The sequence below is a fragment of the Hippichthys cyanospilos genome, chromosome 11, assembly GCF_059441005.1.
Source record: "Hippichthys cyanospilos isolate Australia breed blue-spotted pipefish chromosome 11, RoL_Hcya_1.0, whole genome shotgun sequence".
In the NCBI taxonomy this organism is placed as follows: domain Eukaryota; kingdom Metazoa; phylum Chordata; class Actinopteri; order Syngnathiformes; family Syngnathidae; genus Hippichthys; species Hippichthys cyanospilos.
The window spans coordinates 15,140,705-15,167,334 of record NC_142379.1 but is presented as its reverse complement, the minus strand read 5'-3'; the positions used below and the strand labels follow the sequence as shown (position 1 = coordinate 15,167,334).

Genomic DNA, 26,630 nt, shown 5'->3' with positions numbered 1-26,630 from the left:
TAATGCTGTTACAGTTACAGAGCCCCGTAACACATTACATTATCAAGTCAAAACTAAACCCCCAAATATAAATGAGAATGCTTTCCATAACATCGTTAACAATTATGTTGACTGAAAACAAAATTGCTAGGTGCAAGCTCTCTTAAGAACGCAATAATGATGAGTGCATCTTTGTTGAATTCACTTTTCTTATCTTTACGCGGCAGTCAGCATCTTACATAGCTTAGAAGTCATTGTTTGTGAGATCAATGTCTTGTTTAGTTCAGTCAATATCATGGTGCATGCCCATGCCATATTGCTTGCCATATTGCTTGTGAAAAAAGACCCGAAGTTATTTCAAAATGGTAAATGGACTTTCACTTTTATAGCGCTTTTCTACCTTGGGTACTCAAAGCGCTTCACACTAGTCATTTACCTACAGATGACGCAGCACCGGGAGCAATTAGGGGTTCAGTGTCTTGCTCAAGGACACTTTGACATAGTCATGACAGTCGGGGGATCAAAGCCACAACCTTTCGGCTGGGAGACGACCACTCTACCTCAGAGCCATGCCGCCCTGTGGATGAATTGTAGATTTATGTGTACTAAACAGGTCACTCTTCATATTTGTGAGGCAGCTCTCAGTTTTAAGAATGTTGGTGACCTGTCAACTGTTCTAAACAAACAATGTCCCTATGTGGCTTTCCCAAATAATAGATATAGACATTTCTTGACAAATATAACTTTTATCATGACTTCATTGACACGAGATAAGATAATAACCATTGTGATTACATATACAATGTGCAGTCTCTGCTTAGCTGAAAGGTTATTGATTGAGGGCTCTGAAGAACCAAAGTTCCTTTCGAGGTCTATTGATCCCATTAACCCCAAGGGGAAACTGTTAAAAAAAACAATGTGTGCTACCAAAGGCGTGTTTGTGTGTTGTGCCTCAGAGGTGATTCATTGTTTTGCAGATTCTGTGCAGTAACAGTGTATTGGACTCATCAGACTATTGGCTGAGGAATGACAAAGCTCTGTGCAGACTGGGCCTGCTGGACGACAACACAGAGGGCAGCTGCACCATGGTGAGTAGCAGACTGTGGGTGATGAAACATGTGCATCCTTTTGGCAACACAGATGAACCTTGTCACTTTTAGTATGGAATCCTCAAATTCCGGAAGCCTGAAATGACAGTAGGGCAACAGTTTGATCTTAGCGGAAACTACAATTTGCTGTTCCACTAGTTCAGTCCTACTCAAATAAGTGAGGCGCCCTGAGGAACATATGTTGCCATGTTAAGCGTAATTGCACAGTCATAGCACCAGGTGGTGCGTTGGCACTCTCATTGTCAAAGTTTCTGCGGGAGTTATAACGTTTTTAAATTGCTGTCAACAACATTGTTTTCTTAAATCACATTAACGATCATTGTGATTTAGAAAAAAAAAACATCACAATGTTTTATACCATTTATTCATGGTAAATTGTTTAAGATATTGGTGCTCCTGTGTAAATGTTCCAAATCATTTTACATTTAGTATTATTTTTAGATTTAATATCTCCATTCGCTTCAAACGGTTCAGTTGTTCAAAAAGTTTAAATAAGGACTGCCATTTTTTTAGGGCATTTTGATGCACTTTAAGTTATTTTTTTTTCCGTTTCAGACTAACCTGTAACCTGTATAAATTGTGTAGAAAGTAACAAAATACAATTTTAGGTATACTTTATAGATTTTTTACAGTCACAGTGGGAAGTGGGGTGGTCTCTTGCCTGGGAGGGGGGGCTTTGCAAAAAATAATTGAGAAGCACTGCACTGACAGTATGCATGCTAGATAAAGCTTTTTTAATGTACATTGTAGATAAGGTTCTCTTTTGTTCAGAGCGGACTCATGTTGTTGCATTGAGTTCAAAAACTTACAATGGCTGCCATCGTTCACTTACAATCCACTCGCATTGGCTGTTGGACATAAATTCTAAAACAAATGCTCAGAGTAGTGAAAATATCCTTCTGTTTCTTTTTTTGCAAGCGTTTTGTGATAATTGGGGTCCGTTTATAAATTGGCATGGTAAGGTTTATTTTGAAGTTGCCTTTCTCATTGTGTTTGGAGCATGTTTTACTGTCATGCAGAGGATTAAACATTGTTGCTGCAACTGGCTTGACTTATTTTTCCTGACGTGTACTTGGGTTTAAAAATTTGCTTGAGGTACATTTTGTTGCCACGGATACCCTCCTATTGCTTGAGGACTTGTTTCAGCCCTATTCTCCTGTGTACTCCCGTGCACTTCTAGCTCGACAAGCCAAGAAACAGTCAAAAGAATGTAGATCTCATGCTGTGCAGGGAAGCGAAATATCGTTGTGTTCTAATCTTGCAAGATCTCTTTGTATGAGATTTCATCCCATATCGGTGTTCTTTGGGAAGGTGGGGGAAAAACAACCATATACAGAGGTTTTTTTGTTGTTATAAAAAATATATCATGCTGTGGTTTGAAAAAAAAAGTACAATAAAAAGGTGTTGTTTTTTTGTTTTGTTTATCCAGAAGAAAAATTACCAATAAGGCAAACCCCCTGCCTCCTCTCAAGGACTGTGGCGTCATCCGTCTCGTTTTATTTTATTTTTTTAAAAATTCATGAATATGTATAGTAATTATTGTTTGTTTTGGTCAAAATAGATGAGCATTTGTGTCCGTATATTTTTGGGTAAATGAAAGTATATTTAGCAGTTTACCTTCTTCCTGTGTTGGCTCTCATGCAGAGCATTGAAAATTATTGCTGCGATTGGCCTGATTTTTTTTTGTACACTAAATAAGTGGGTGAAAAAAAAAAAGGCCTCAAGCATTTTTTAACTAAATTTCTTTGAAACTCAAATTCTTCAAGAAGTCGTTTCAGCCCTAATGCTAAACTACCAAGCTACATGAATATTATACAAAGCAACAAAAAGGAATCAATACAAAAGCGGTATAATGAAATAAAGGAAAACAACTATTTAAATAGCTGTTAAGAGAGAAAGACCACTGTCTCTCATAATGAGATATGAAATGTAGTCTTTAAAATTCAGACCCTCACATTAGCAATAACTGGATAAGACTATTTCGTTGTCTTGGGGTGAAATCGAGTTGCTCACTTTTTTTAGAGTCTAAAATAAGACTTGGGCTTGCATGTGAATGCGTTGCAAAGTGAATGCCATTTTGAGTTACATTTTTTTCCCGTTTTCTCATAACTGTACCGCACTGGCATAATAAAAAAGCAAACAAGACCTGTGCAGTTGGATACTTAGCAAGCTGGAGTCTCTTTAAATTTGAACTTGTCATTTGTAAAGCTCAGGAGGGCTGCACACCACTACTTTTCGTGAAGCGAAATTGTGTGTTTAGTCATTCAATGCAAAACTAGACAGACATTACTGTGAGTAGAAAACAAAATGCCTTGAATGCTCCCACCTTCATAATTTGAATATACAGAATAGCGCAGTTTGTATTTTTTTTCCTTTCAGTCCATCATCACTTGTTTCATTTATATCGGATTCCTTTTAGTGTGACCGTAAACAGATGCAACCCATCCTGCCACAGCATCACTCTCAAAATTTGACACTTTAATTCTCTGTTGGGCTTTTCACACTTTTTGAGACTAATCAGTCCAATGGGTCATGCAATTGATGATACCGACTCTGAGACGATTGCTTTTCACTCACAAACTGAACTGCGCACAGAAGCAAAAAAAAAAAAAAAGGCAAAGACGACAAAACAAAGAAAACTGTCAGAAATTGTGAAACTAACTTTTGTGGTACCGGAACGACAGCCATATTAAATATAAACGGTTTTCTTTGTAGTGACACAACATTGCTAACGTTCATGTGATTGCTGTTAATAATGGCTCTATACATTTACTGGCACAATTGCTTTTATGGCTTGTATTGTTTGCATTTGATCTCTTTGTTGAAAAGCTATTTGCACTGAGATTGTGTTTTCTTTAATTACTGTTTGTTTGAAGCCAACACTATCATATTCGTTTAAAAAGTTGCAAGCATTATAAAAGAAACTGTTTAGTCTTTGTACCTAACATAGCACATTTCAATGATTTTCACTCCTAAACTAACTCAACTTCACAGCCGAAACAATGCCATTCAAAAATGTTCCGAGCTGCCTCTGCTATGAATAAAAATAAATACATCAATTGAGTTGATTTGTTTGTTCTAGTTTGATCTTTTTTGATGCACTGATGAATTCAGTTTTGGTGTTGCAGACGAATTTTCCAATAACTGGTTAAAACACGTTTTTTCCAAAAATAGTGAGCATGAGCTTAATAAAACATGAAAACTATCTATTCCAATCTTCTGTTTTTCCCTGACCCACCACCGGCTGCAGGATGTTGTCAACTTTAATCAGTCACTCATGTTTTATCGCACTGAATCTCTTCTCTTCCCAGAGATGTTTGATATGAGAATTTTGACATTGACAAAGGATTTTTTTTTTTTGTCTTTGTCAGGTAGAGAGTGAACTGATCATTCCTGCCATTGCAACTCATATAAGCTATGTTTTCAAAGTATTGTGATATGACAATTGCTTATCTAGCATCCAAAGTGAATTTAGGCCTTTTCTTTCTTTTTTTTTTAACAATATTAGTAGAATTTTCTAATCTAACATTTTCCATTTCTTATCCCTATTAGGCTTAGATTCCATTCATCATTAGATTCAAGCATGTCTCCACATTGTGACGTGTCCTTTCCCTGCTCAGAGAGCAGAATAAATATTCCATCAGCCACAACTGGAGCATTGACTTATGACAGGAAGACAAACGTTGTTATTTTAAACATGTTTATCTTCGTAGCCTGTAACCACAATCTTCATGTCAGCCTCCATGGGCTTACATTATATAATTACAAAGAAGTTGTCGTTTATGAGTACAACTTTGTTTTCTGCCATGTACTGGTGTAAAACTTTGCACTATTGGTATCAAGGACTATTTAGCTTAAATTTCGCCATTTAAAAAATTAGATCTTCAACTGATAATATAAATTGACAACACATGTTGGTCAAGTCAAAACATACATCTCAGCAGTGCATTTCACACTTAGGACTTCAGTGATTGGATCCCTCATACGCCCACGTACGCAGTACTGGGCTAAGCGGGCTTTTTTTCAGAGCATTTAAACATCAATGAACTCGCTTCAGCAATTAAAACTTATCATTCTACGTGCCATAACTTAGAATAAGTCATAATAATTTCAAATTATTTGTCCATGAAGTTTTATGAAATCCATGAAAAGCAGGCAAGCTTTAACAAGATTGTACACTAAATTACAAATGGCAATTTAATATAAGTGTCACGTCTGGGCATGGAGAATTGGAAGGAAGGGACCCAAAAAATGCAGGGAAACTGAGAAATATGTGGATCAAAAAAGGACCTGGAGCAAAACCGGATGAAGTACGACAACCAAACCCAACCAAACATGACAATTGAATATGAATGACGTAAAATGACAAAAACATATTAACTCATCCAAAATGTATGTCCCCAAGTTATTTCACTACAACCATTTCCTCAGAAAGGGTTTGTCTTCACGTTTCATTTCCAATAATAAATCCTTTTGTATTGACATGGACGCCAATGCTGAAAGTCGCGTCGGTTCAATTTCCTTTTTGTTCTTCTTCAGCCATTGAGGGTTTAAAATAAAAAGCGTCTGTGGGTCTGGCTTCGATTGAGCAACATGTTTTTTTTCTTTTTGTTTTTTAAATAACTTTATTGAACTATTCCACCGTGAAACATGGTGGATCAATATAGCACCGCTTTCCTGCAGTGAGCGTCCTGTTACGTCATGTTCTACGTGAAGTTTCTTTAAGGCGTATTTATGGGTCGATTGGCTATTGCAGCTGTCTAACAAAAATATGGGCCCATGCACAATATGTCACTGCACACTGCACAGAACCCTTCAACTATTCAAGCAAATGCCTAGCCCCTCCGGGCTCAGGCAGACATGAAGTCTGCCTGGCGACACACGTTAGCTAAATTTTAATTGGCTAAAAACTCCACACTAATACTGCAACACTTAGGAGGAGTGTAACCATATAGATATAATGTGACGCGAAAAGAACGGAATATGGAGAATAATTTTATATATAAAATATATATATTTAGTAAAAATAAATTTAAAATGAAAGTGACTTTTGTTATAGTAATTATAATTGTTGCAGTTTATTACATTTATTACATTTATGTCAGGTTAGGTTAGGCTAGCAAAGAAGGCCTTGCTGGCCCTGGCGGTCCACCACTGCCTCTAAGTACGCTACGGGACCACTGAATGCATAATAATGATTATGATAATTAGCGAGCTTAATCTCATGCATTTACTTATAAATGTCATGAAAAATGATTGCATTAAAATGGAAATCATTTTGACAACAGTGTGAGGAAACATTTTAGCACTTCTCCAAATGTGAAAACAGAACATTTCTAACACCCAGACCCAATGCTACACCCACCACTGTGGGTCTGTGCGTAACCTACTGTGAGCGTTTTCCACTGTCGTTGTGTAATTATTCTTTTTCTCCTCTGAAAATGTACATGGATCTATTAGGACATTCACGAGGACAGTGACAATCAGCATTTTCAAAGGAATTAAGTCCTCTGGCTTCTAAAGCATAATCCTTCAGTAAAGATAAACATTCTTCCACTTAAGCTACTCACCTACTGTTTTAATGTGTCTAATTATGCATGCATTATACATAATTTATATGGGGGACCCAGGACATTAAGAGCTGATAGATGTTGTGTTTAGCTTAAGCAGAGCAAATTACTGAGAAGAATAATTGCAAGTTGAAGGTGCTATGCACAATAGACCTCATTCACTAACAAGTGGGTTCGCACATCTGAGTTTAAAATGTGCACATGCAGGAGATGCAGTGGGAGAGGTGAGGTCTGTAGTTCAACTAACTTTATTCCTCGTTATATACTGTACCAATCACAAGACCTAAAGAGAAACTGATGTCTGAGAAGTTTACGTAAGAATAGCTGACGTTAGAAAGAGTGGTGAACATACAGTAATAGAGGGTGGGGAAACGGATGTAAAAATGACAAGGCAAGGTTTTTGGAGCAATCTCATTGGTCAGCTTGTCAGAATGCTGACTAGCTCACAAAATTTTCACAGCAAGTTTGCTTGTGAATTGCAAATCGTGTCGGGGCAGTTTTGTTGCTGCGACAAGTACTCCCCTGTTAGAGGGTTCTTGCCCGGCGAGGTTTTTGATTGACAATGTTGTTAAGTGTCTATGGTAGATTGTGTAGACAATTGTGAAAGTGGATGGGATTTCCAGTGCAGGATTGTGACCATCGGGGTGAGTGGATTGTCTTTCAAGTAGGCAGGTCTCAAGCAGGTGATGCATACCCAGTCGCTGTGGCCATTCATAGTGAGGGCCAGTTCTATGATAATGTGAGAGCCATGGTACTGTACGTTTAATGAGCGGCAGTCAGTGGGTCTCGAGCCTTACAAAGACACGCATACATGTTCATAACGTCTTGGGTACCCGAGCAGCATTTTTGTTGCTGTATGTCTGACTTCCCGTCAATAGGTCAGTGAGACTGTTGGCAGTGACTGTGGCATCATCTGTCTCGGGGAAGGAAGGGAAAAACGACAATCACCAAAGAACATCACGGTATCATGTCGTTAGCAATGTCAAAACAGGATATCCAACCATTGAGTAGGGCCTTGGTGTAGTCTTGGGCAGTTGCTCCTTTTATGGCTACAGCTTCTTGCCATCATGTCATTCGTTCCATTGTTCTGAAATGGTATTGGTGTCCTTCAGACTGCGGCAAGGGGCTGACCACATCAACATCAAGGTCACTGAAACAGCGGGCTAGTTGTGAAAAACAGCAAAACATTTGGTTTTGGATTTGGTTGGCCTGGCAGCAGACACAGTTCTTGGCCCATAGACAAGGCATCATGCCTGATGTCGTGCTGCACAAACCTTTAACAGCTTGGTTGTTTGCACACATGGGTAAGTGAGACAATGAATCGTGTCAAAGGTGGCGAAATGGCTCAGGTATTACTGGTGATGGTGTCCAGTGCTAACATCACAGGTTAAAGTATGACTGTGGTCAATAAATGGCATTTCTTGTTGGTTGGAGCCTCTCTGAAATTGGAGTTTCTCTGAAATTTACAGCCGAGAAAAAAATTGTCAAAAGATCAAAGGCATACACATATGCCACAGACTTGCTTGTGACACAAGTTCTTCAATGAGAATGCGTTACTCTCTATTTCATCAAGAAACCAAAACAAAACGCTGTTGAACCATCATCAAATCATCAAAATTGAATTTACTTCATGTGGCTAAATGCATTTTTTGTCACTGCTTGGCCACACATAACGACAATTATATTTAAAATGGTACAACAATCCTAATTCAAATTCCACATTGCATTAATTTGACATTAAAAGCCACTCAAACACATAGCAACATTAAAATTTGACAGATGATGCCGCAGGAAGTAATTGTTTAATGGAAAAGTTGCTTTGCGGTTGACGACAAAGAACAATTTTTGCCCATGTCCATTTGATGAGATGATAAACTTTCTCAGATTTTGGAGTGTTCACATCTCAGATTGTGTTCTTACCTGCTTTTGGGATTTATTTTTCATTGGTCCTTTAACGCTTCCTGAAAGTTAGAATGTTTTTCCTATGGTACTTGTTGCTTTGGACATGTGAAGATTTAATGCGTTTCCTCAAATTTTGCGTATTCAACTTGGAAACATTCAAATCGCTGTAATTTTATCCATTTTTGAGCTATCACAGGTGTACTATCTATCGTTTTTTAAGGAAATTGTGTAGAATTTGAATATCTCAATTTTATTGTTTTTTCGTCATTATTAGCCTGATTTTGTGAAAACACAGAGATGCATTTTGAAGGGATATCATTTCTTAACATGCAGGGCAAGTGTGGACAAGGGGGTATGGTGATAGCACCGGGCTGCCAGCCAACACACATCTGCATGATGCCATTAGACTGCAGTGTCAAATTCGACACTTGATTAGGATGCACTTAAGCACAACACACGCTGCCAAATCTAAAATGGCATGACCGCTGTTGAGTTCACATTCAGTATATTCTTTTTGTTTTTGAAATGTTATTCCTACTCCACCTGTGCTTAGGTTGAATGCTGCAAATGATTTTGTACATAAAATCCAATTTAATCTGTGCAACAAAAAGGATTTTGTATGATTCGTTATGCCAATGGCCAAAAATTTACCAAATGATCCTAACTCTTGCTGTTGAACGACTTATCACCATGGCAAGGCACTCCCATAATCTATAATGCATACTTCAAACTGACCAAAAAATATGGTTGGTAGGACACCTGGTGTGGTGGTAGTCATGAGCCTGGGTATGTAATGTGATGGCAACAATTTGGACAAAAGGAGTCTTTAGGATGATTCAGCTAATCAGAACGCAAGCACCACTCCAAGGAAAGCTTTCTAAATAAAAGCTTTTCTATTGACTTTTCAGTATTATTTGGTGTATTTATTTTGAAGCTGGCCTACTGTATGTAGAGCATTCGTGGCGTCTTACCTTATGTTGGTGTGGCTTCCTTGGCAAGTAGGTGGGCATCAAATTAACAAACATATGAATATAACATTGAAAAAAAATCCTCGTGAACTTTTTTTAAGTACTCATATTACTCAAGGAGTTGTTCCAGCCGCAGTTGCCAAAATACTCTTATATATGCGACTTTCATAACCCAGGTGGGTTTCTGTCCTCTTCCGATTGACGTGACTACTTCTAGAGTGAATGTGCAATATGAATTGAACATGCCGCGTTCATGAGAATGCGCACATTTATTTCATCGAGCAATACACAAACCATGTGTTGCCAAATTAAGTCTAATTAAACCTGGCACTCATCAACACAAATGAACTGTCATTCAAAAACCATGTGGCACCGTCGGCAAGCGCTGGATTCTCAGTTAGCGCTGAGTTTTAGCCTCACACATAGCTGTAATTACATAATAATTAAAACAAAACAAATTGGTCATTTAATTGCAACCACAATCATCTTAACCAACAAGATTATTAGTTTTGTTAACCCACTGTTTTTTTAGAATTTGGAAAGTTTTCTTTAACATTAATGCCTAACAGCAAAATGGAACTGCATGTTGCTTGTTGAATAAAAGTACAAGTACAGTAACACTGTAAATATTTTTATTTGTTGCACAGAGATACTTGCAATATGTAGAGTTGTATGACTTAAATTATTCAAGAAGATGATGTGAAATCTAAGAAGTAGACTTGGCTAAACACAAATATAAAGCTGACAAATATTTTCAACCAAATTCCAGAACAGCTTCATATTGATGAAGACTCCTATTATAGCTCATATTTGAAAATCTAGGACACCAAGAATGCAGTGAGCACATGCAGGAAGAAGAAGAAAGCGAAGAAAATTGGCTGTGACTGTTGGAGCCCAAAAATAAGTCTGTTTAAAAGAACCTGATGTCAAATGTTGTGCGCTCATCTTTCAGATTGTTTTCACAAGCTGCCAATACCTGCATTACTGCTTTCACGTGGTCATAGGTTTAATTGAGCTAGGAAAAAAAGAGCATGCATATCACAAGTGTACAGTAAATGCAGGAGTCAATGTGAAACAAAACAGGAGTCACAGAAAAAGCCAAAGACAGGAAGAAGCGCAGCAGCTGTGTGTGGGAGGATGAGAGAGCGAGAGAAAGACAGCGAGAGAGAGAGGGAGAGAGAGAATCTTTGATTGTCAAATGAGACTGAAAAATTATATATTAACCATGTCTGTGCATAAATTATTGTATGGAAACCAGCTTTACTTTTGGGCATGTGATGAAAGGAAACTGGCAGCTGGTCACTGTGTATACATTTATGATTTTACAGAAAATAGGATTTCTGTGTAAATATGCCAGGACAATAAGGACCAGTCTGTTTTCGTCAACTGCTGCAGCCTGGGACACACATAGGGTAAACACATGCAGAAAATAAAAGTCCATGCACCACTCAGACTTATAATGGTTCAATTACGTACTTTTGTGTTGGCCCAGATTCTACCAAGCATTGACTTTTCTTTCACTTTTGTGAGATTTTTTTTACGCTCGCAATGTAAGTTGTCTTAATGCTTTAGATGCATTCCATGTTACTTTTCTGCTCTCCTTGCAGTGGGGCACTTGTTTGGGCTGAACCCTCCACCCCCCCATGAATTTTCATGTGCGTATGAGGGTACAAGAATTTTATAAAATGTGAAAAGTATTTATATTTGACATGTTTGAGACAAAGAATACTGCAGTACACATATTTACTTAAATATTAAATGATTAAACCTCATACAGTAACTGTACTGTTATCCTTTCCCATTTTCATCCATTGACTGTAGTCGGGGAACACGGGAGTAATGGCCCTCGGGCATCGAACTAGAGTGGAAGGTGTAGCTGACCAAACACTATAACAGGCAGAGTTTATACTTGAAATTCCAGTTTATTACTATCGGTAGTAGGATTCCAAAGCTTTCATCCACCACTTTCTTTCAGCTGCATTCCCAAGTGATCTTCACCTAGAAAACATCTCGACAACAACAAAAAAACAAAAGTACTATTCTCAACTGACCGGCCAGACAGTCCATCAGTTAGGGCTCTCCTACAAGACACATGATTTGCTCCTGGCAAAGCCATTGACCAATGAAATAATAAATTAATTACAGTCATAGTTAAAGTTTTTTTTGTAAATCGTGTTTGTCTTATTTCCAACTGTCTGCTGTCTTTATGTTGATTAGATCCGTCCATACACATTGACAGTGTCAAAATGTTTGCCCTCATTTTAGTTTGTAATGAACCTTCATTCAGCAGTTTCACATCTTTAAGAGGAGGCATTTTACATCGGCATGGGAACTGTTTATATCCACAGCAACTGCGTGTACAATGACATTTTCACTTGTGAAGTTAGAGACAGTCTTACATTAATGTTTTTTGTTTTGACATTAATTGTTTTTGTCTGGTATATCTGGTGTCAAACTGATAGAATCAGAGCATTTCCCTTGATACCTCTTATCAACTGCCTCAGGACCTTTTTGTTTGATGAGGTCAAATATACCCCCTCTCCTTCTCTACAAAGTCATACATGAATTATTCACCCGCATTCTCTCCAACTGAGGTGATGAAGTTATGACAGACGGAGAAAGGTGTTAATTTTAAAGCAGAACTATGTACAGTAAATATAGGGGCTTTGATGTTATTGTTGTATGACGATCACTTCCACAAGAAGAATGGCAGGTTTTTCATCACCGTTCAAATACCAGATATTGCACTGGGTGAGGAGGCAAGATTATTAGAAAAAACATTTATAGTACTGTAATAAAATCTGTCCCTTTCAGTTCTGGAGAGGACATTAAGATGAAGGAGGTACTTGATTTTTTTTTTTTGTTTACCATTCTTTTTAGATGCTTGTCTTTGTTTAGTTCAGCTCGAGAACATTTAACCTGACACTGCTTCTGGCATCAAGATTTGCTTCAGCAAGAATGCCCAAAACACTTTGTCTTTCACCTTACAAAATGACTCTCATAGTCACCATCTGTTCTTTCACTCTAAATAATGCTCATTTTTTGTGGCGCACATCACAGATGAGCAAGTCTCTTACTATTACTACTTGTGCCAGCAGAGGCTCCTGATGCGACTGCTGCTTGTACATACATTATGCATTAATATAACAGCTTCAGGGGGGATGGTAGCATGCAAAATTCGTAAAGCTTTCAAATCAAATCAAACTCAAGTGCTGGCGAAATGTGTTACGACATGACCCTTTCACCTTAGTTGTTGTTTTTTTTCTTGTTATATTTGTAGATGTGGACAAAAATGCCCGTACCCTCTGGTGACGGAAGGAAAAGCCAAAGTAATAGCAGAAATAACTTGGATCTGATCTGACAAAAGCAGGATAAAATTAAAACGTAAAACATAGGCAATCTGTGAAGGTACTCCTCGGGGACATGTTCAACCAAGGTGTGTCCTGTAATTAGCCTCGCTGGTGTCTTCAAACATGCAATCAGCCAGTTGGCCTATTTAAAGGATGATAAGTAGTCACTGTGCTGTTTGGTAACATGGTGTGTACTGCGCTAAAAACAAGGAGAACCGGAAATGGAAGGAAAGAGTCGTTTGGATGGAGATCAGAAAGAAAATGAAAAACGACATTAAAGGTTAAAGTATCTCGGATCATTTCGAAGCAGCTTGGTAGTCCTGTGACTGTAGTTGCACATATTATTCTGAAATGTGAGATCCACAGGATTATAGCTGACCTACCTTAACCCAAACGCAGGAGGAAAAATGATGATGGATTGAAGAACTGGATAGTGCAAATGGTAATAAAAGAGCCCAGAATAATCTCCATAGAAACTTGAGGTGGATTCCAGTGTCAAGGTACAGCAACTTCATAATACACCATTCGCTGTCTACGCCAAATCGGACCTCTATCAATCAATAAATCAATCCATCCATCCATCGACCGACCAATCAGTCAATTTGTTTAAAGTGCAAAAAAATGAAAAAGTAAGAGTGACAATAAAACATCAATGGATAAAGACAAAACAGTTACTGGCTACATATGGATCGTAACACAGAGAAAACGACCAAGGAGGACACGATTGCTTGACACGAAGCTCTCCCAGTGTCAGAAAGCTTGGCCATAGGTCTTGCACCAGGATGATAAGCCAAAACACACAACTAAAAAGCCCATAAATGGATTTGGCAAAATAATGGATGGATGGAAAATCTTTGAAAAAATGTTTTAGCAGGCCTCAGGAGAAACAGACCATATCACTAAATCAGGTAAAAGAACATTTTTGAATGTCATGTGCTTTTTCTTTACACAAAGACAGACAAAGTTAATTCAAATGGAATTCAAGAATTTTACTGTCAGATGAACGTGCTAACCAGTCTGCCACCGTTCCGCTGTGTTGGATAAAAATAAAATAAAATAGAAAACGACAAGACTCGAAAGCTTGGCTTTCTTCGTACAGTCGAGCGAAAGCATTTTCGAAATGAATTGAAGCCTCCCAGCTGTGAGGCAGCTTTGTGAAAAAGTTTAAAGGCAACTTTCAAACTGGTGATGTGCCAAGCAGTAATGATTTGAAACTTTGCATTTATTTTGATACACCTAGAGGAGAGGAGGTGGATGCAGCAGGTGGTGCAGATGTTGGTTGAAGTAAAGGAGACGCAGCAAGACTCCACCTGTGCGTGCTATGCGTTGGAAAGACTCCCTGACTCACTCCTCTGCAAGTTTGACTAGAGTGGAGCACTTGGATGTCAGACACATATAGAAATGTCGTGACTGCGACACAAAAATGACATCCTCCATCCCTTCCCCCCAGCTGATTCATGTTGCGCTCACAAGCTCAACTGGGATGCCCCTCCCATCCAATTCCTCATCCACTGCAACTGGAGCTATGCTTCATCCATTTAGCCACGCAGGTACTTGACTGTGCCAACTTAGATCAAGGGCTGTGTGCTGGAGAATGAAACTGCAGCCTTGTGAGCAGTCCCATGCTCCCCGTGCTGACATGAGGACTCCATCATAGACCATTAAGGCTGTAGCTAGAGACGAAGGAGGAGGAGGAGGTAGGAAATAAAAGATGAAGCAAATGTGACCGAACGGGTGAGAAGGAAACGCAAGAAGGGACTACTGATTTACAGCCGCTTTGGCAGCCATGAAATATAGTACTTGTCTTTTTTAAAACTCAAATCAAATTGCAAGTATTGTCCTTTTGTGTGTGTTTGTGTGTGTGTGTCTGAGAGAGAGAGACAAAGAAATGCCAGTGGTGTTAGGGATTTCAATAATTTGACATCCTGTAATCAGAGTTATGCATAACCATATAGGTGCCATGCACTCCCGGGGCTTATGAGATCACTTTTGGATAGCACCTATTGTTTTCTTCACAATTGGGGCTCGTGAAAGTAAATGTCAGATGTGAATAAATGGGGGGAAAATTAGGGCGTATAGTAAATATGTAACAATGCTCTTACAAAGTGCAGAGCAGCTTTATTGCTTTTAGGAGAGCATTAGACCAGCACAAAGCTTCAACCTACACCACACAAAAGTTTTGGAAATAGTCTTGCGTTTCTGCTTTGTTGTGTTGGTTTGTGTAGTAAAAAAATTCATTTGTACTGCTTCTGTTTTGCAGTTTTTAGAGAGTATTCATTCATAGTTTACTCAGATACCCCATGTACTTCAATTCGAACCAAAATGGTACTAGTGATACAGTTATGCTAGTTTGTGCTGGGAAAAAAAAAAAAAAATCATTTGTACTGCTTTTGAATCTTTGTGCAAACGTGTTCTTTTTTAAACTATACATTTATGTATTTGTTTATTTATCTATTAATTTTGGAAAATTACCATTTAAAACAACCTACTATCCATGGTCGTTTAAAAGAAAAAAGCCATATTATAGAGTCATTTTTATTCTTATTATTATACGTTGTTGTGTTTTTAACATCTTACTACACATGGATGTGTTTAAAAACACAAAGTAATAGAACTAACAATGTATTAAAAGTTTTGATTTCACTAAAAAATTAAATCCTGGGCAAAATGTTCAGACAATAATGTGTACTGGTTTAATATCAGTTTGTACTTAAAAAAAACCATTTAAATGTGCATAACTGCATAAATGGCACAATGAAGTGGTTAGCAACTATTGTAAAAATGTCTCGTAAACCACTTACCCAGCATTCCGACATCACTGAAAAACCTTGATTTAGCTTTTTTTCGATTCAGTTTTTAAAATGCCAAGTTCATATCAATAGTATAAACAGTGGATATATATGCCTTATATTGCCTTATACATATAGCTTATATTGTCTTTCTGTTTACTTTCCAGATGTGTTTTGTGAATCTGGATCCGCAGAAAACAGATTGTCGCGATGACAAAAGCATTAAGGTGAGCAAAGACCTTGTTTACTTTTCCTCAAATGTATACCTTTTCTACGTCTCTGTTCACATGTTAGGTCTACATAACACTGACATAGTTGCCATGGATATAAGGTCATTATCACGGTTGATTTGTTTGTATAATGCGTAGCTTTGGTAGCTGCTTCCAGTGGGCGTAGCTTGCAATCAGTGTTCAAGTCCTATCATCTAAGGAGTTGCTAATTACGGGCCAGTGCACCAGTAATACTTGTAGGCCATGTTGCGTGCTCTTCTCCACAGAAACTGGCACTGGTGTCTCCAGATCTGCCAAAGCTTGTTGAGTTCCTAACAGCTCAACAGCCCAAAGAAAACGAGCTCCTCTTCCTCAATGGCCTTGAGGGATCATCCCCAACAGCCCATTCTCAGGTGACTTTGGATTTTTTGTGACTTTCCAAATGTTTGAGTTCCAAATGTTTTTCGACATTTTTCACCTGTTGCCAAAATGACATGTTTCTTTCATCATGGTCCTCAACAGCAGCCGAGAAGTACGGGTGTGTGCCTGCTTCAGCGTTCAGGGCAGAGGCACTTCGTCCAACCAAGAAGCATTATCTTTGAGATCAACAGGTTCCTTGCGGGGTTCCAGTGGGGAAAAGAAAGACAGCATCAGCAAGGGAAAATAAGGCAACGGCTTGATGATGACACCAATCGTTCAGTTTCATCTATTGAGGAAGACTTCCTGACGGCTTCAGAACACATGGGGGATGACAGTGAAGATGACAGTTTTAAAAATGGTACATTTTGCTGGAATATTCATTTATTTTCTTCATTGCGTCCCATTCTTCTGTAGTCATTACAAGATGACTTTTGGTGAAAGGCAGGATACACCCTCGATTTGTCCAGTTGTTGGTACTTCGAGACAAACGTTCCCATTCACATCTTTAAATGTGAAAATTCCACAGCTGAGATTTGAACCCAGAACCTCTTCAATGAGACAGTTTTGCTACCCATCTTCTTCTCTGACATTTTGTTTTTGTTTTATTGTAATGATGGTCTATTTACAAGTAGAAATAATAGAACTTTCTTCTGATTGTGACATTAAGGTTTTGGAAGATTAGGAATAATATTTAGATTTACTGTATTCTATCATATGATCGAACATATTGCAAACGTTCTTTTTTTTATAATATGTATATAATATTATTTAATATCTTATTGTAATATTACTCAATATCTTATGACAGGATAATATTACACAACAATTTTTTTGTAAGTCTTTAAAATGTAAAGTCTAATCTATTGACAAAATACTTACTTCAAGTAATTGTTTTTTCACCAAACGAATCACAGTTTTACACCATTACAAACTACAACCAGAATAGTATTTCTTAAATATCTCATTACAGACATAGCTCTCTTCATAGCCTAATGTGATATTGGACATAGTTGCTGGCCTTACCCTATTCTATCACTTCCTTTATATCTACAGAGGCAGAGGTTGGTGAACAGGCAGTGAGCTCGGTGGACGTTGCACAGAAATACAATACGAGTGTCATGGGTCAAAGAGGACAGCTTTCTCATCATCAGAGCAGGGAGGGTGCAGAGGTGAAAAGGGAAGCACATCAGCGGGTCACCCGGCACACAAAAGAATATGCAGGTCACTACGCCACCAATCTGGCAGAGTCAGTACTACAAGATGCCTTCATACGCCTTTCTCAAGATGAAACCTCCTTTATCTCTGAGGCTGCAGTCAGTGTGTCACACCCTCAGTGTCACTCCAGCACAGCACTCACACAAAGAAAACAGCCTTTCCAACAGCACACCTGCTCCTTTGAACTCCCCAAAATCGTCATTGTGCAAAGCCCAGACAGTGCCGATGGAACTACGGAGTGGCCGGAGCCTCAGGTGTCAAATCTGTCCGACCAGGAAGTTGCCAGCAACGACACTGAGATGGCAGAAAAGAAAGCTCACATTAATCACCACAATGGAGCACTTCCATCTAAACCTGTAGAGATAGCTTTAGCCTGTGCTGCCAATGTTATTGGCACCATAACCTCCCCTCAGCTAGCAGGACAGCTCACTAAGGAGCCGTCAGAAGAAGACACAGAAGAGGAGCCAGAGAAACCGGAGGAGAAAGGCGACTACTCCTTCACCTCAGCCATGTGTGGTATAGCTCAGGTTGCTGGTGCTGTTGCAGCATTAGAAATTACAGAGATATCAGAGGTCAATGGAAATAATGACGCAGATTCAAATGCGGTCTGTGCAACATCACAGGGTTTAATATCTGCTGCTCAAGCTTCTGCAGCCTTCACGCTACATTGCAGTGTTGCAGAAGGTACCAGTGTTGAAGCTTTCCGTGCAAACATTGCCGAAGTCCTACATAGGGAAGCAGCTGAAGTGCTGACCTCTCCACATGGCTACCGAAGTGTAGCTGACCTCTTGGAATCCACACATAACAAGATCGTTGATGGCATCACTTGCCCCAAAAAATCCTACACCGAAGAACGTGAGGTGGGAGAATTAATCGATGAGGTAGCCGACAGTCTCTTTAAGCATGCTTTAGAAAAAGCCAAAAAGAAAAAAGAGCTGGAAGGAAATGGGAAAGATGCACCCAGCCTCCAGGTGCTTCTGCAGGACAGTGTAAACAATTTGCTCTTTGAAATACTTTGCCAGGCACAGAAAAAGATTAGTCACATTTCAAAAAGTGATGGAGAAACGTTTGAGACACAGGACCTTGAAATTTGTTGCAAGCAGCAAATTCCAACAAAGGAAAACAATGATCCGTTGAGCCTATTACAGGGTTTACCAAGTTATAGGCAATCCACCAATGCCGATAAACATAGTGGAATGCGTCAAAGCACAGATAGACTCGCCATGGCTCCCGGAATAAGCACAAATGCGTTCGAAGACAGTGATGTAAATGCATCTCTCTATATAACTTACAGCAAAGAGCGACTGCAGCACTCATGCTGTGCAAAGCCTCAGTCAAAGTGCACCGTACATACAAAAGACCCGTCTGGCCACCAGGACACAACTGGTGTCAGGGTCCCCTTGAGTGAAATCTCAGTTCATGGCACAGAGAGGCGGGGCCAATTTGTGACAGGAAATGACAGCAGGCAGTCCTCTCTCACACCACAGTCTTCACTCAACTCTTGCAGTTCACTCTTCTCGTGGAGAATGGACTCAGAGAGCAGGACGCCCATTACTTGCTACGCCGACGATTTGGCTGCTACAGTGGTGTCAATGGCCACAGAACTAGCTGCCATATGTCTTGAAAATTCTACCGGGAAGCAGCCCTGGTTCTGTGCTCTCAAAGGGACACCGACAGAGGGACCAGAGGCTTTCTTGATACCTGCTTGCCGAACGGTACTCAGAAGGAAAGAAGGTCCGGGTAACAATGTTTCTTCAAAGAAACATCGAGCGCCACGACTCAGTGAGATAAAAAGGAAAACGGAGGAGCAACCAGAGCTGATGGAGCGCCTCGTGAACCGCGTGGTTGATGAGTCGGTCAACCCAGATGAACCGCAGGACCCATTTGCCCTTTTTGCCTCGGAGGTCACTGCCAGGATTATGAACTGCCCCGAGCTTAGCGTGGTGGACACTTCCAAATCAGGGCAGACACGTACCAGATTGCAGTGCGAGAGGTGGAGCCGCGGAAAGGCTTCCAGCTACGAAAGCATTCCAGAGGAAGATGCAGACCCCTCGTGTACACCAAACACCCTAGGCCCCGGTAGTCGATTAGGCCAAAACCTGAGTCGCGGCAGCTCTATTTCCAAGCAGTCAAGTTGTGAGAGCATCACAGATGAATTTTCAAGGTTCATGGTAAATCAGATGGAAACTGAGGGCAGAGGCTTTGACCTTCTTCTGGATTACTATGCAGGGAAAAATGCCAGTAGCATTCTGGCCGCTGCTGTGCAACAGGCTGCATCCAAGAAAAACGGTCACCTTAACGTCAGGACGACATCATGTCTGTCCAAACAGTCTAGTACTGAGAGCATCACAGAGGAGTTCTACAGGTTTATGCTTCGGGACATGGATAAGGAAAACAAAGAGCGTGGCATTGCAAAGACTAAAGAGTGGAGCAACAGCTTGTTCCCCCCATCTCCCCGGACCCCCTTTTGCATACGACAGTCGTCGGTCCCAGACAGGCGCTCTTCAGATTCAAGACTGACCGTCAGCTCACCCATTAAAGCCAACTCCTTTGATGGGTTTGCCCGAAATGTGCACGGGGACACGCTGAATATCTATCCAACCCACTCAGTGGCAGCAACAGGACTCTGCAAGTCAGACTCATGTCTCTATCAACGAGGTAAGACTGACCATATCACTGATATGCTAATCCATGACACCTGGTCCAGTTCCATTGAATCTTTGATGCGGAAGAACAAGATCATCGTTGATCCAGAGGACAGTATCGACCTGGAGGCTGCAGGAGACTCCCAGCCTCACGTACAGCAGTTCGCTAACCGCCTGGCGGCTGACATTGTAGATATTGGAAAATCATCTGCCGGAGATCAGCAAGAGGTTGCTGGGGGCACGAGTGGGACACACTCACACGTGCCCGTTGGTGAGAGAAGAAGGGGGTTCAAACAATCCCATTTAAATTGTAGTCGGGGTAGGTCAAGTCAAGAACCCACTGGGTTCATATCTGGGGCATGTGACAGCGGTACACCCAGGTTACGAGCCCCAAGAGATGTGCCAGTGATCCACATTGAGGGGGATGCCCATGAAAGGAGAACTGGACCTCCTGAACGACCACCAGAGATGCCAGGTACCAAGCATTCTGAGAAGATTGCAGCCGCCGGCAACAGGTATAGAGCTCTTTAGCTTAAAAAAATAACACAATGAAAACATATGCGTATAAGTGTGGTGTTGAGAGGCTGGTTATTTTTTAAATATTCGATCTAACGGCAAGCACGGTGAGGATATACATATGAAGTGAAATGTCGCAGTCTCTACTGCCAGACAAACATGTGGATGAGGTTTGAGTCACACTCCAGTTGATGCTGTGTCAGAAAACAACTCAATTCCAATGGAAAGTCATTTGTAACTGTCACCAAATACAGTCGATTGGATCAGGCAATATAATTGCTGTCATGTTTTGAAACAAGGACAACTAAAATTAGAAATAAAAATCTAGTGTTTCTGAACGGCTCCTAAACGATTTAATGGGGCATGGAAAGATGTTTTAACAGCATTTTAATGTTTTGCAGTTAATGAAGGCTGTCACCGTATTTTGTGCATCTCAGTCTCAAATGAACCTGAAAAGAGGTGCTAATGGATGTAGTTAGAGACTGAAAAAAACAATAATACAGTACTTTACTCTACAAAAGTATAAGGCCACCAATAGTTTTGTTGTTAAATGACCTCTTTCACTGTGCACATTTTGACTTGAGTGCATTGTTTTACTAGCCGCACATTTTATATTGCACTCAGGCAGAAATGTGACACAGATCGAATTGATTTATGATTGGAAAAAAAAAAACGGACAAGCTCACTACAACAAATCTAAAGCTGAACTTCACAGTGCATTAGAAATTGTACATATCTAAGTTTTCTTGATTTTTCTTTTGGCATGTTTTACTGTTACGTATATGCTAAAAGAAATAATGAAGCAGTAAGAAGCCGGAGTGCTTGGAGAGAACCCACCCGGGCTCGGGGAGAACATGCAAACAACATTTTATTTCCCAAAAGCCAAAAGATTCAAATTGTTTTTGAAGTGTTTGAAAATAATGGATTAGTAGATGAGTGGACTTACTAATTTGTCCTCATGTGTGATTGGGAGCACGAATGGTTTTTCGTCTCTGTGTGCCCTGCAATTGGCTGGCAACCAGTTCAGGCTGTCCTCCATTTACTGCCCAAAGCCAGCTGGATAGGCACCAGCAAGCCTGCGACCCTTGTGAGGATAAGCAGCTATAGAAATGGATGGATGGATAGTAGATGTAGTTATCTTATTTTACAGCACTAAGGTTGACTACGGTCTTTTTGTAAATAAATTTGACTTGAATTGACATGACTTCATTTTTGGAGACACAAGTCTGATTCTTCTTTTTTCCTACCAAACTTAAGGTAAGAAAAATAAAACAAGTGAAAACGACACTATCAATGCCTGTGCCACAACAAAATACAGGAATTTGGTTTAGGGCAGCACGGTGGAAGACGGGTTAGCCCGTCCGCCTTGCATGTGGTCACGTGTTCACTTTCAGGTCCACCCTTCCTGTGTGGAGTTTGCATGTTCCCCCCATACCGGTGGGGGTTTTCTCCAGTTCACGGCGCATTCCAAAAACATACATGTTATCGACCGGTCTAAATTGTCTCTTGGTATGTGTGTGAGAATGAGTATACTCGTATTTATGTACCCTGCAATTGGCAGGCAACCAGTTTAAGGTGTACCTCGCTTCCTGTCCAGACAGCTGGGATAGGCACCTTGTGAGGATAACCCGAATGAATGAAGGAATTTGGGTTATTAATATTATTAGTATTATCAGTTTAATTTTTATTATCATCTGTACATCCTGGCAAACATGACCTCTTGTTTACGTATCAAACCGCATTTCGGTCATTACTGCGTTGCTAAACAACACAGGCCGAGATATTTTGACATTTTAATGGGATGCAAATCCTCAAATTAATATCTGTTGAATAATAAATAAGAGGGGAGAGTGGAGACATACTCCTACTAGCGTTAGTATGCATGCGATCGATATCGGTGTAATTTAAAAATGACAGTCACTCCGACAGTTCAAATTTGTTTATGACTTAAATTTGATCAGTGTGCTTGAAAAGCCCTAAAATTAGAGGCATACCCTCAATGGAACGGAATGTGTTAAATATGCTGATAAATCCGTTACCTTTTTACGTATGTACCGCGCTGAGAAGACGTCAGGACACCAAGGTACTTTAACCCATAATCAATTTTGCTCTCCCGGCAGCGAAAGGGACAGTTCAGCAGCGGTTGCAGCGAAAGTAGTGAAGAGGGACAAGCGCTCAATGAGCGCTAGCAGTGAAGAGAGTATGGGAAGCTGGTCCAATATAAACACAGAGGACGATGCCCCCGAAGAGACCAGTAGTTTTATCCAGCTGAGCGAGGGGTCAGTAACTGCTGTTTCCTGAAAAATGCTATTGAAGCTGCTGCTCCCGCTGTCACCTCACTGTCATTGGCCCATTGCTGCTGACTCCCGCGCTCTCGTTACAATACTAAATTTACTCTTGCTTTATGCTGCTGCTGCTGCCGATTTCATGCCGGCTTGCTTAGACAGTGAGCTCCACCAAAGCACTGCACGAGGCCTGACCCACCTTCAACAGGGCTCAGTTTTCGTCATTTGACAACATACGAGTTCCAAAAAAAAACAAAAGCCTTGCTCGATGGAAACTTGAGAGGCCGGTCACTATCGCTCTCGAGTTCCATGCGTTCCATGGGAAATATCTCTTTGGGACATTCACTCAGTTGTGGAGTGCACCGCCATACCGCACACCGCTCTGTCCAACTTTTCATCAACATGTTTAATTTAACACTTCATCCCCAAACCATGTGATACGATGGCACGGTTCAAAGTCCGGTTTGTCCATCAGTCCCACGGCAACGATCTCCAAATGTCATTTTCAGATAGGCTTGCCGTAATTCAAATACCACCAGCTCTCCAATCATGTGTGTTTTTTTTTGTGAGATTTGTTGTCAGTGATTGGGCAGGATATAGTCAACTCAGATGTTAATGTTGTTTTGTTTTGTTTTTTTCCTTAATGGTTTACAGGAATGGAACCAGCAGTAACTCAAGCGTAGGCATGGCCGATCTCGAGACTTTCACTGATGTGCCAACTCATAGCACAGGAATTAGGTAACCTTTTGTTTTTGAACTTGTATATTTAAGTTGTTTTTATGCCATTTTCTCTTGTGAAACGTGGTAGATAAGCAACAGTTTTCATCTCTCTATAATGAATTCATGAATACTGCCGTGCAATTGGCAAATAGACTTGAATAAACAAAGCATTTTGTCAAACTCATTTAATGTGTACGTCATTACACTTTTTTTTATTTGGCCCTCTTAAAAGACTCTTTTACTAATATGCCTAAATGATGCAGGTTTGTCTTTATAATTTCCTATTTAAGAAAACAAGCTGCTGTTGATTGTGCTTGTCTGGAAAAACGACTACTTCTAAACATACACGGTTTTGAATCCTTTGATTGTGTTCACAGTGTAGGGTCAGAGAAAGGTGACCATTTAACAACCAAAGACAGCTACCTTGGTAAGTATGAACTTAGTGCTGAAAACCTTGACACCTATCTACCGCTAATTAAAATACTGGAGATAGACCAAATAATGTGTCTGATATTTGGGATTAAAATCTCCACTTCATAAACTGTTTTGTCTTTACCTCATTGTATCAATTTGAAACCTATCCATAAATATTGTATGTATCATAAACATGATTCAAAATCAGGGTTTGGGAAGCATTTCTAGGGTCAGAGGTTTAATCACCCAGCCAATCAATTTTACAGTTTTGTACAACACAATGTAATTCCCACATTTATTAAAGTGTCTTTTTTTTTGGACACTCCATCACCTCACCTAGCTTGTTAGGATCACCTTGGATAGGGTGATCAGAAGCTCCGGTTTAACTAGAACAGTTCCAGTTTTGAACCTTGTGTCCCGAGTCTCAACCCTCAGCCCTATAGTTTTGTCCCACTTTTACATAGGTCGCATCTTCACTCATTTTTTTTCTTTTCTTTTTTTTTTTTTTAGTCCAGTTTTAATCGCACAGTTGCACATCTCAAAGAAATACTCGTACACTAAATAGCGGTGAATAATCTATGAGCGTATTGCAGGGGGTATTTGGAAACATGTTAATTGAATTGAAACTGAAATCAGAACAGCTGCTTAACAACTCAAAAATTCCAGGTAATTATGTGTTCATATTTTTTCCATTTTCTTTTTCAAGTTAATGGTGAAATGAGATTTTAAAAATGTCTGGCAATAAATGATTGAACTAAAGTAGGTAATTAAGAGCTGAAGTAATTGATTACATTAGGTAATAAAGTACTCAAGCCATTGATGCTGTTTTTGACCGCCTAAAATCTTTCAACACTGGAACAATATTATCAGCGAACTCGTACCTAAGAACTTAGACAGAGAGCTCATCTTTAATTCAGTGACAATGAAAACTGGTAATTGTGCTGGCAATACAGTATATCATTCGAGGGCACCTGATTCATGTGTGAGAATCTGTTGAGAAAGGTGGGAGAGCTGGGATGGAACATACCATTTTGAGGTGAGGGAGGAGGTGATTTGGTTGTTAAAATAATGTTTCAACCAAGTGTAACACTTTAAGACAATTCTCTGCCTTATTCAAAAATTCCATTAAAGAATAAACAATCTCAGATGGTGGTTCAGATTGAGTTCATCTTAAAAACGGGCTATAAATACCATGCTCAAAAATACATATAGTTTGCATTGTGCAGATCCTAGCAGGGAATTGCTAGTTACTAATTTATGACTGACATTTCAGAGATCAGCTCAGCCAGGACAGCGGGAGGTGGTGGCGGTCATGTCAGGGAGTTCTTCGTGGTAAACTGTGACCTGGAAGCCGACTGCGTGGACTCGGAGGTGACAGTGGCTCTGCAGTGGATTGCTGCTTCCGAGCTGGGCCTTCCAGCTCTCTACTTCAAGAAATCCAAAGAAAAATGGGTTGCCAAGGTGGCTATGCGTGCTCGTCCGCTAAAAAAAACAAAACATTTGTATCATTTTTGTGTCTGTTCTCACAGCTCCAGAGGGTGGTCCATCTGATGTCCCGGAAGTCATGGCGGATCGCAGACTTGTTCGGCGCTGTGCTTCAGTTCTGTAAACTTCATGAGGAGAATGAGGACATGTCTGCGTCCAGCCTCTTTGACTGGCTCTTAGAGATCCTGTGAAATGGATTTATTTCCCCAGTCGAGTTTGCATGCTCACTTCCTCACACTGGCGCTTGTCTTCTCACCAAGTGTGTCCGTGTCCAAAACTGAGAGCACAAAGTGATCAGCCAACTTGACAGATGCTCCTCCCCTCACTGCTGTCACTCTGTGTCCATGGAGGTTTTGTTTCTCTGTCTGTGACTGCTCACATAAACCCCAAAGGGAACACGGGTTGGACATTCCTATTGGGAGTGAACAAGCCATTAAGAGATTATAGTTAGCAGGTTTTAACTGCTCCATAGTATATTAATGCACACAGTAATTAGAGGATACTTACGGATTCTCACAACGAAACAATGTGTTGTTGCGTTTCTTTATTCCGAAAAAACACCAATAGATAGATTATATAAATATCAGGTGCATTTTCCGGCAGGTTACTTAGGGGTTTGAAGAACATGGCTGTTTACATAAACTCACAGTACGCATTCATTTAAATCTTAAAAAAAAAAAATGCCTCGTATATGGTTTGTTTTCATTAACATCCCCCCCAGAAATGTCCATGTTGTGACCTTAAAGGTTTAAGTTATCTAATATGTGCTACTTGAGAACAGATCTTAGATTGTTGTCTTGTATATATTGATCGTTTGGCCCTTGAGCACATTGGCGTAGTGGACTCTTCAGCATTTATGGTCAGGAAAACTAAGGGTTGTAATGTTGACATTGTAAGTGAAATTGTTGTGTTTATTTCACTTCTTTGTGGTACTCTCATGTTAACTGAAGCACACAGTTCCGCTGTAAAGTGTCATTCTATAAGTGAATGTATTTATCTTTTGACAAATAAAACTCCTGTGATGTGAAGCAACTTTAATACCTGCAACATCTTA

At 39.9% G+C, this 26,630-nt stretch overlaps 1 protein-coding gene across 3 annotated transcripts in view; it reads left to right on the top strand.

Annotated features, from left to right (window-relative positions):
* Nucleotides 1-26,614, top strand: part of sphkap (SPHK1 interactor, AKAP domain containing) — a 93,806-nt gene extending 67,192 nt beyond the window's left edge. For 2 of the 3 annotated variants that reach the window (XM_088427511.1, XM_088427512.1), the window contains 10 exons: nucleotides 957-1,067; nucleotides 15,835-15,894; nucleotides 16,164-16,289; nucleotides 16,399-16,654; nucleotides 17,350-20,671; nucleotides 22,793-22,951; nucleotides 23,612-23,695; nucleotides 24,055-24,104; nucleotides 25,365-25,552; nucleotides 25,621-26,614. In XM_088427511.1, the coding sequence (XP_088283637.1) occupies nucleotides 957-1,067; nucleotides 15,835-15,894; nucleotides 16,164-16,289; nucleotides 16,399-16,654; nucleotides 17,350-20,671; nucleotides 22,793-22,951; nucleotides 23,612-23,695; nucleotides 24,055-24,104; nucleotides 25,365-25,552; nucleotides 25,621-25,767 (4,503 nt within the window). In that variant the 3' untranslated portion in view covers nucleotides 25,768-26,614. The remainder of the gene's footprint in view (nucleotides 1-956; nucleotides 1,068-15,834; nucleotides 15,895-16,163; nucleotides 16,290-16,398; nucleotides 16,655-17,349; nucleotides 20,672-22,792; nucleotides 22,952-23,611; nucleotides 23,696-24,054; nucleotides 24,105-25,364; nucleotides 25,553-25,620) is intronic. The other variant, XM_088427513.1, reaches the window with a different exon arrangement.
* The last annotated feature ends 16 nt before the right edge of the window (nucleotides 26,615-26,630 follow it).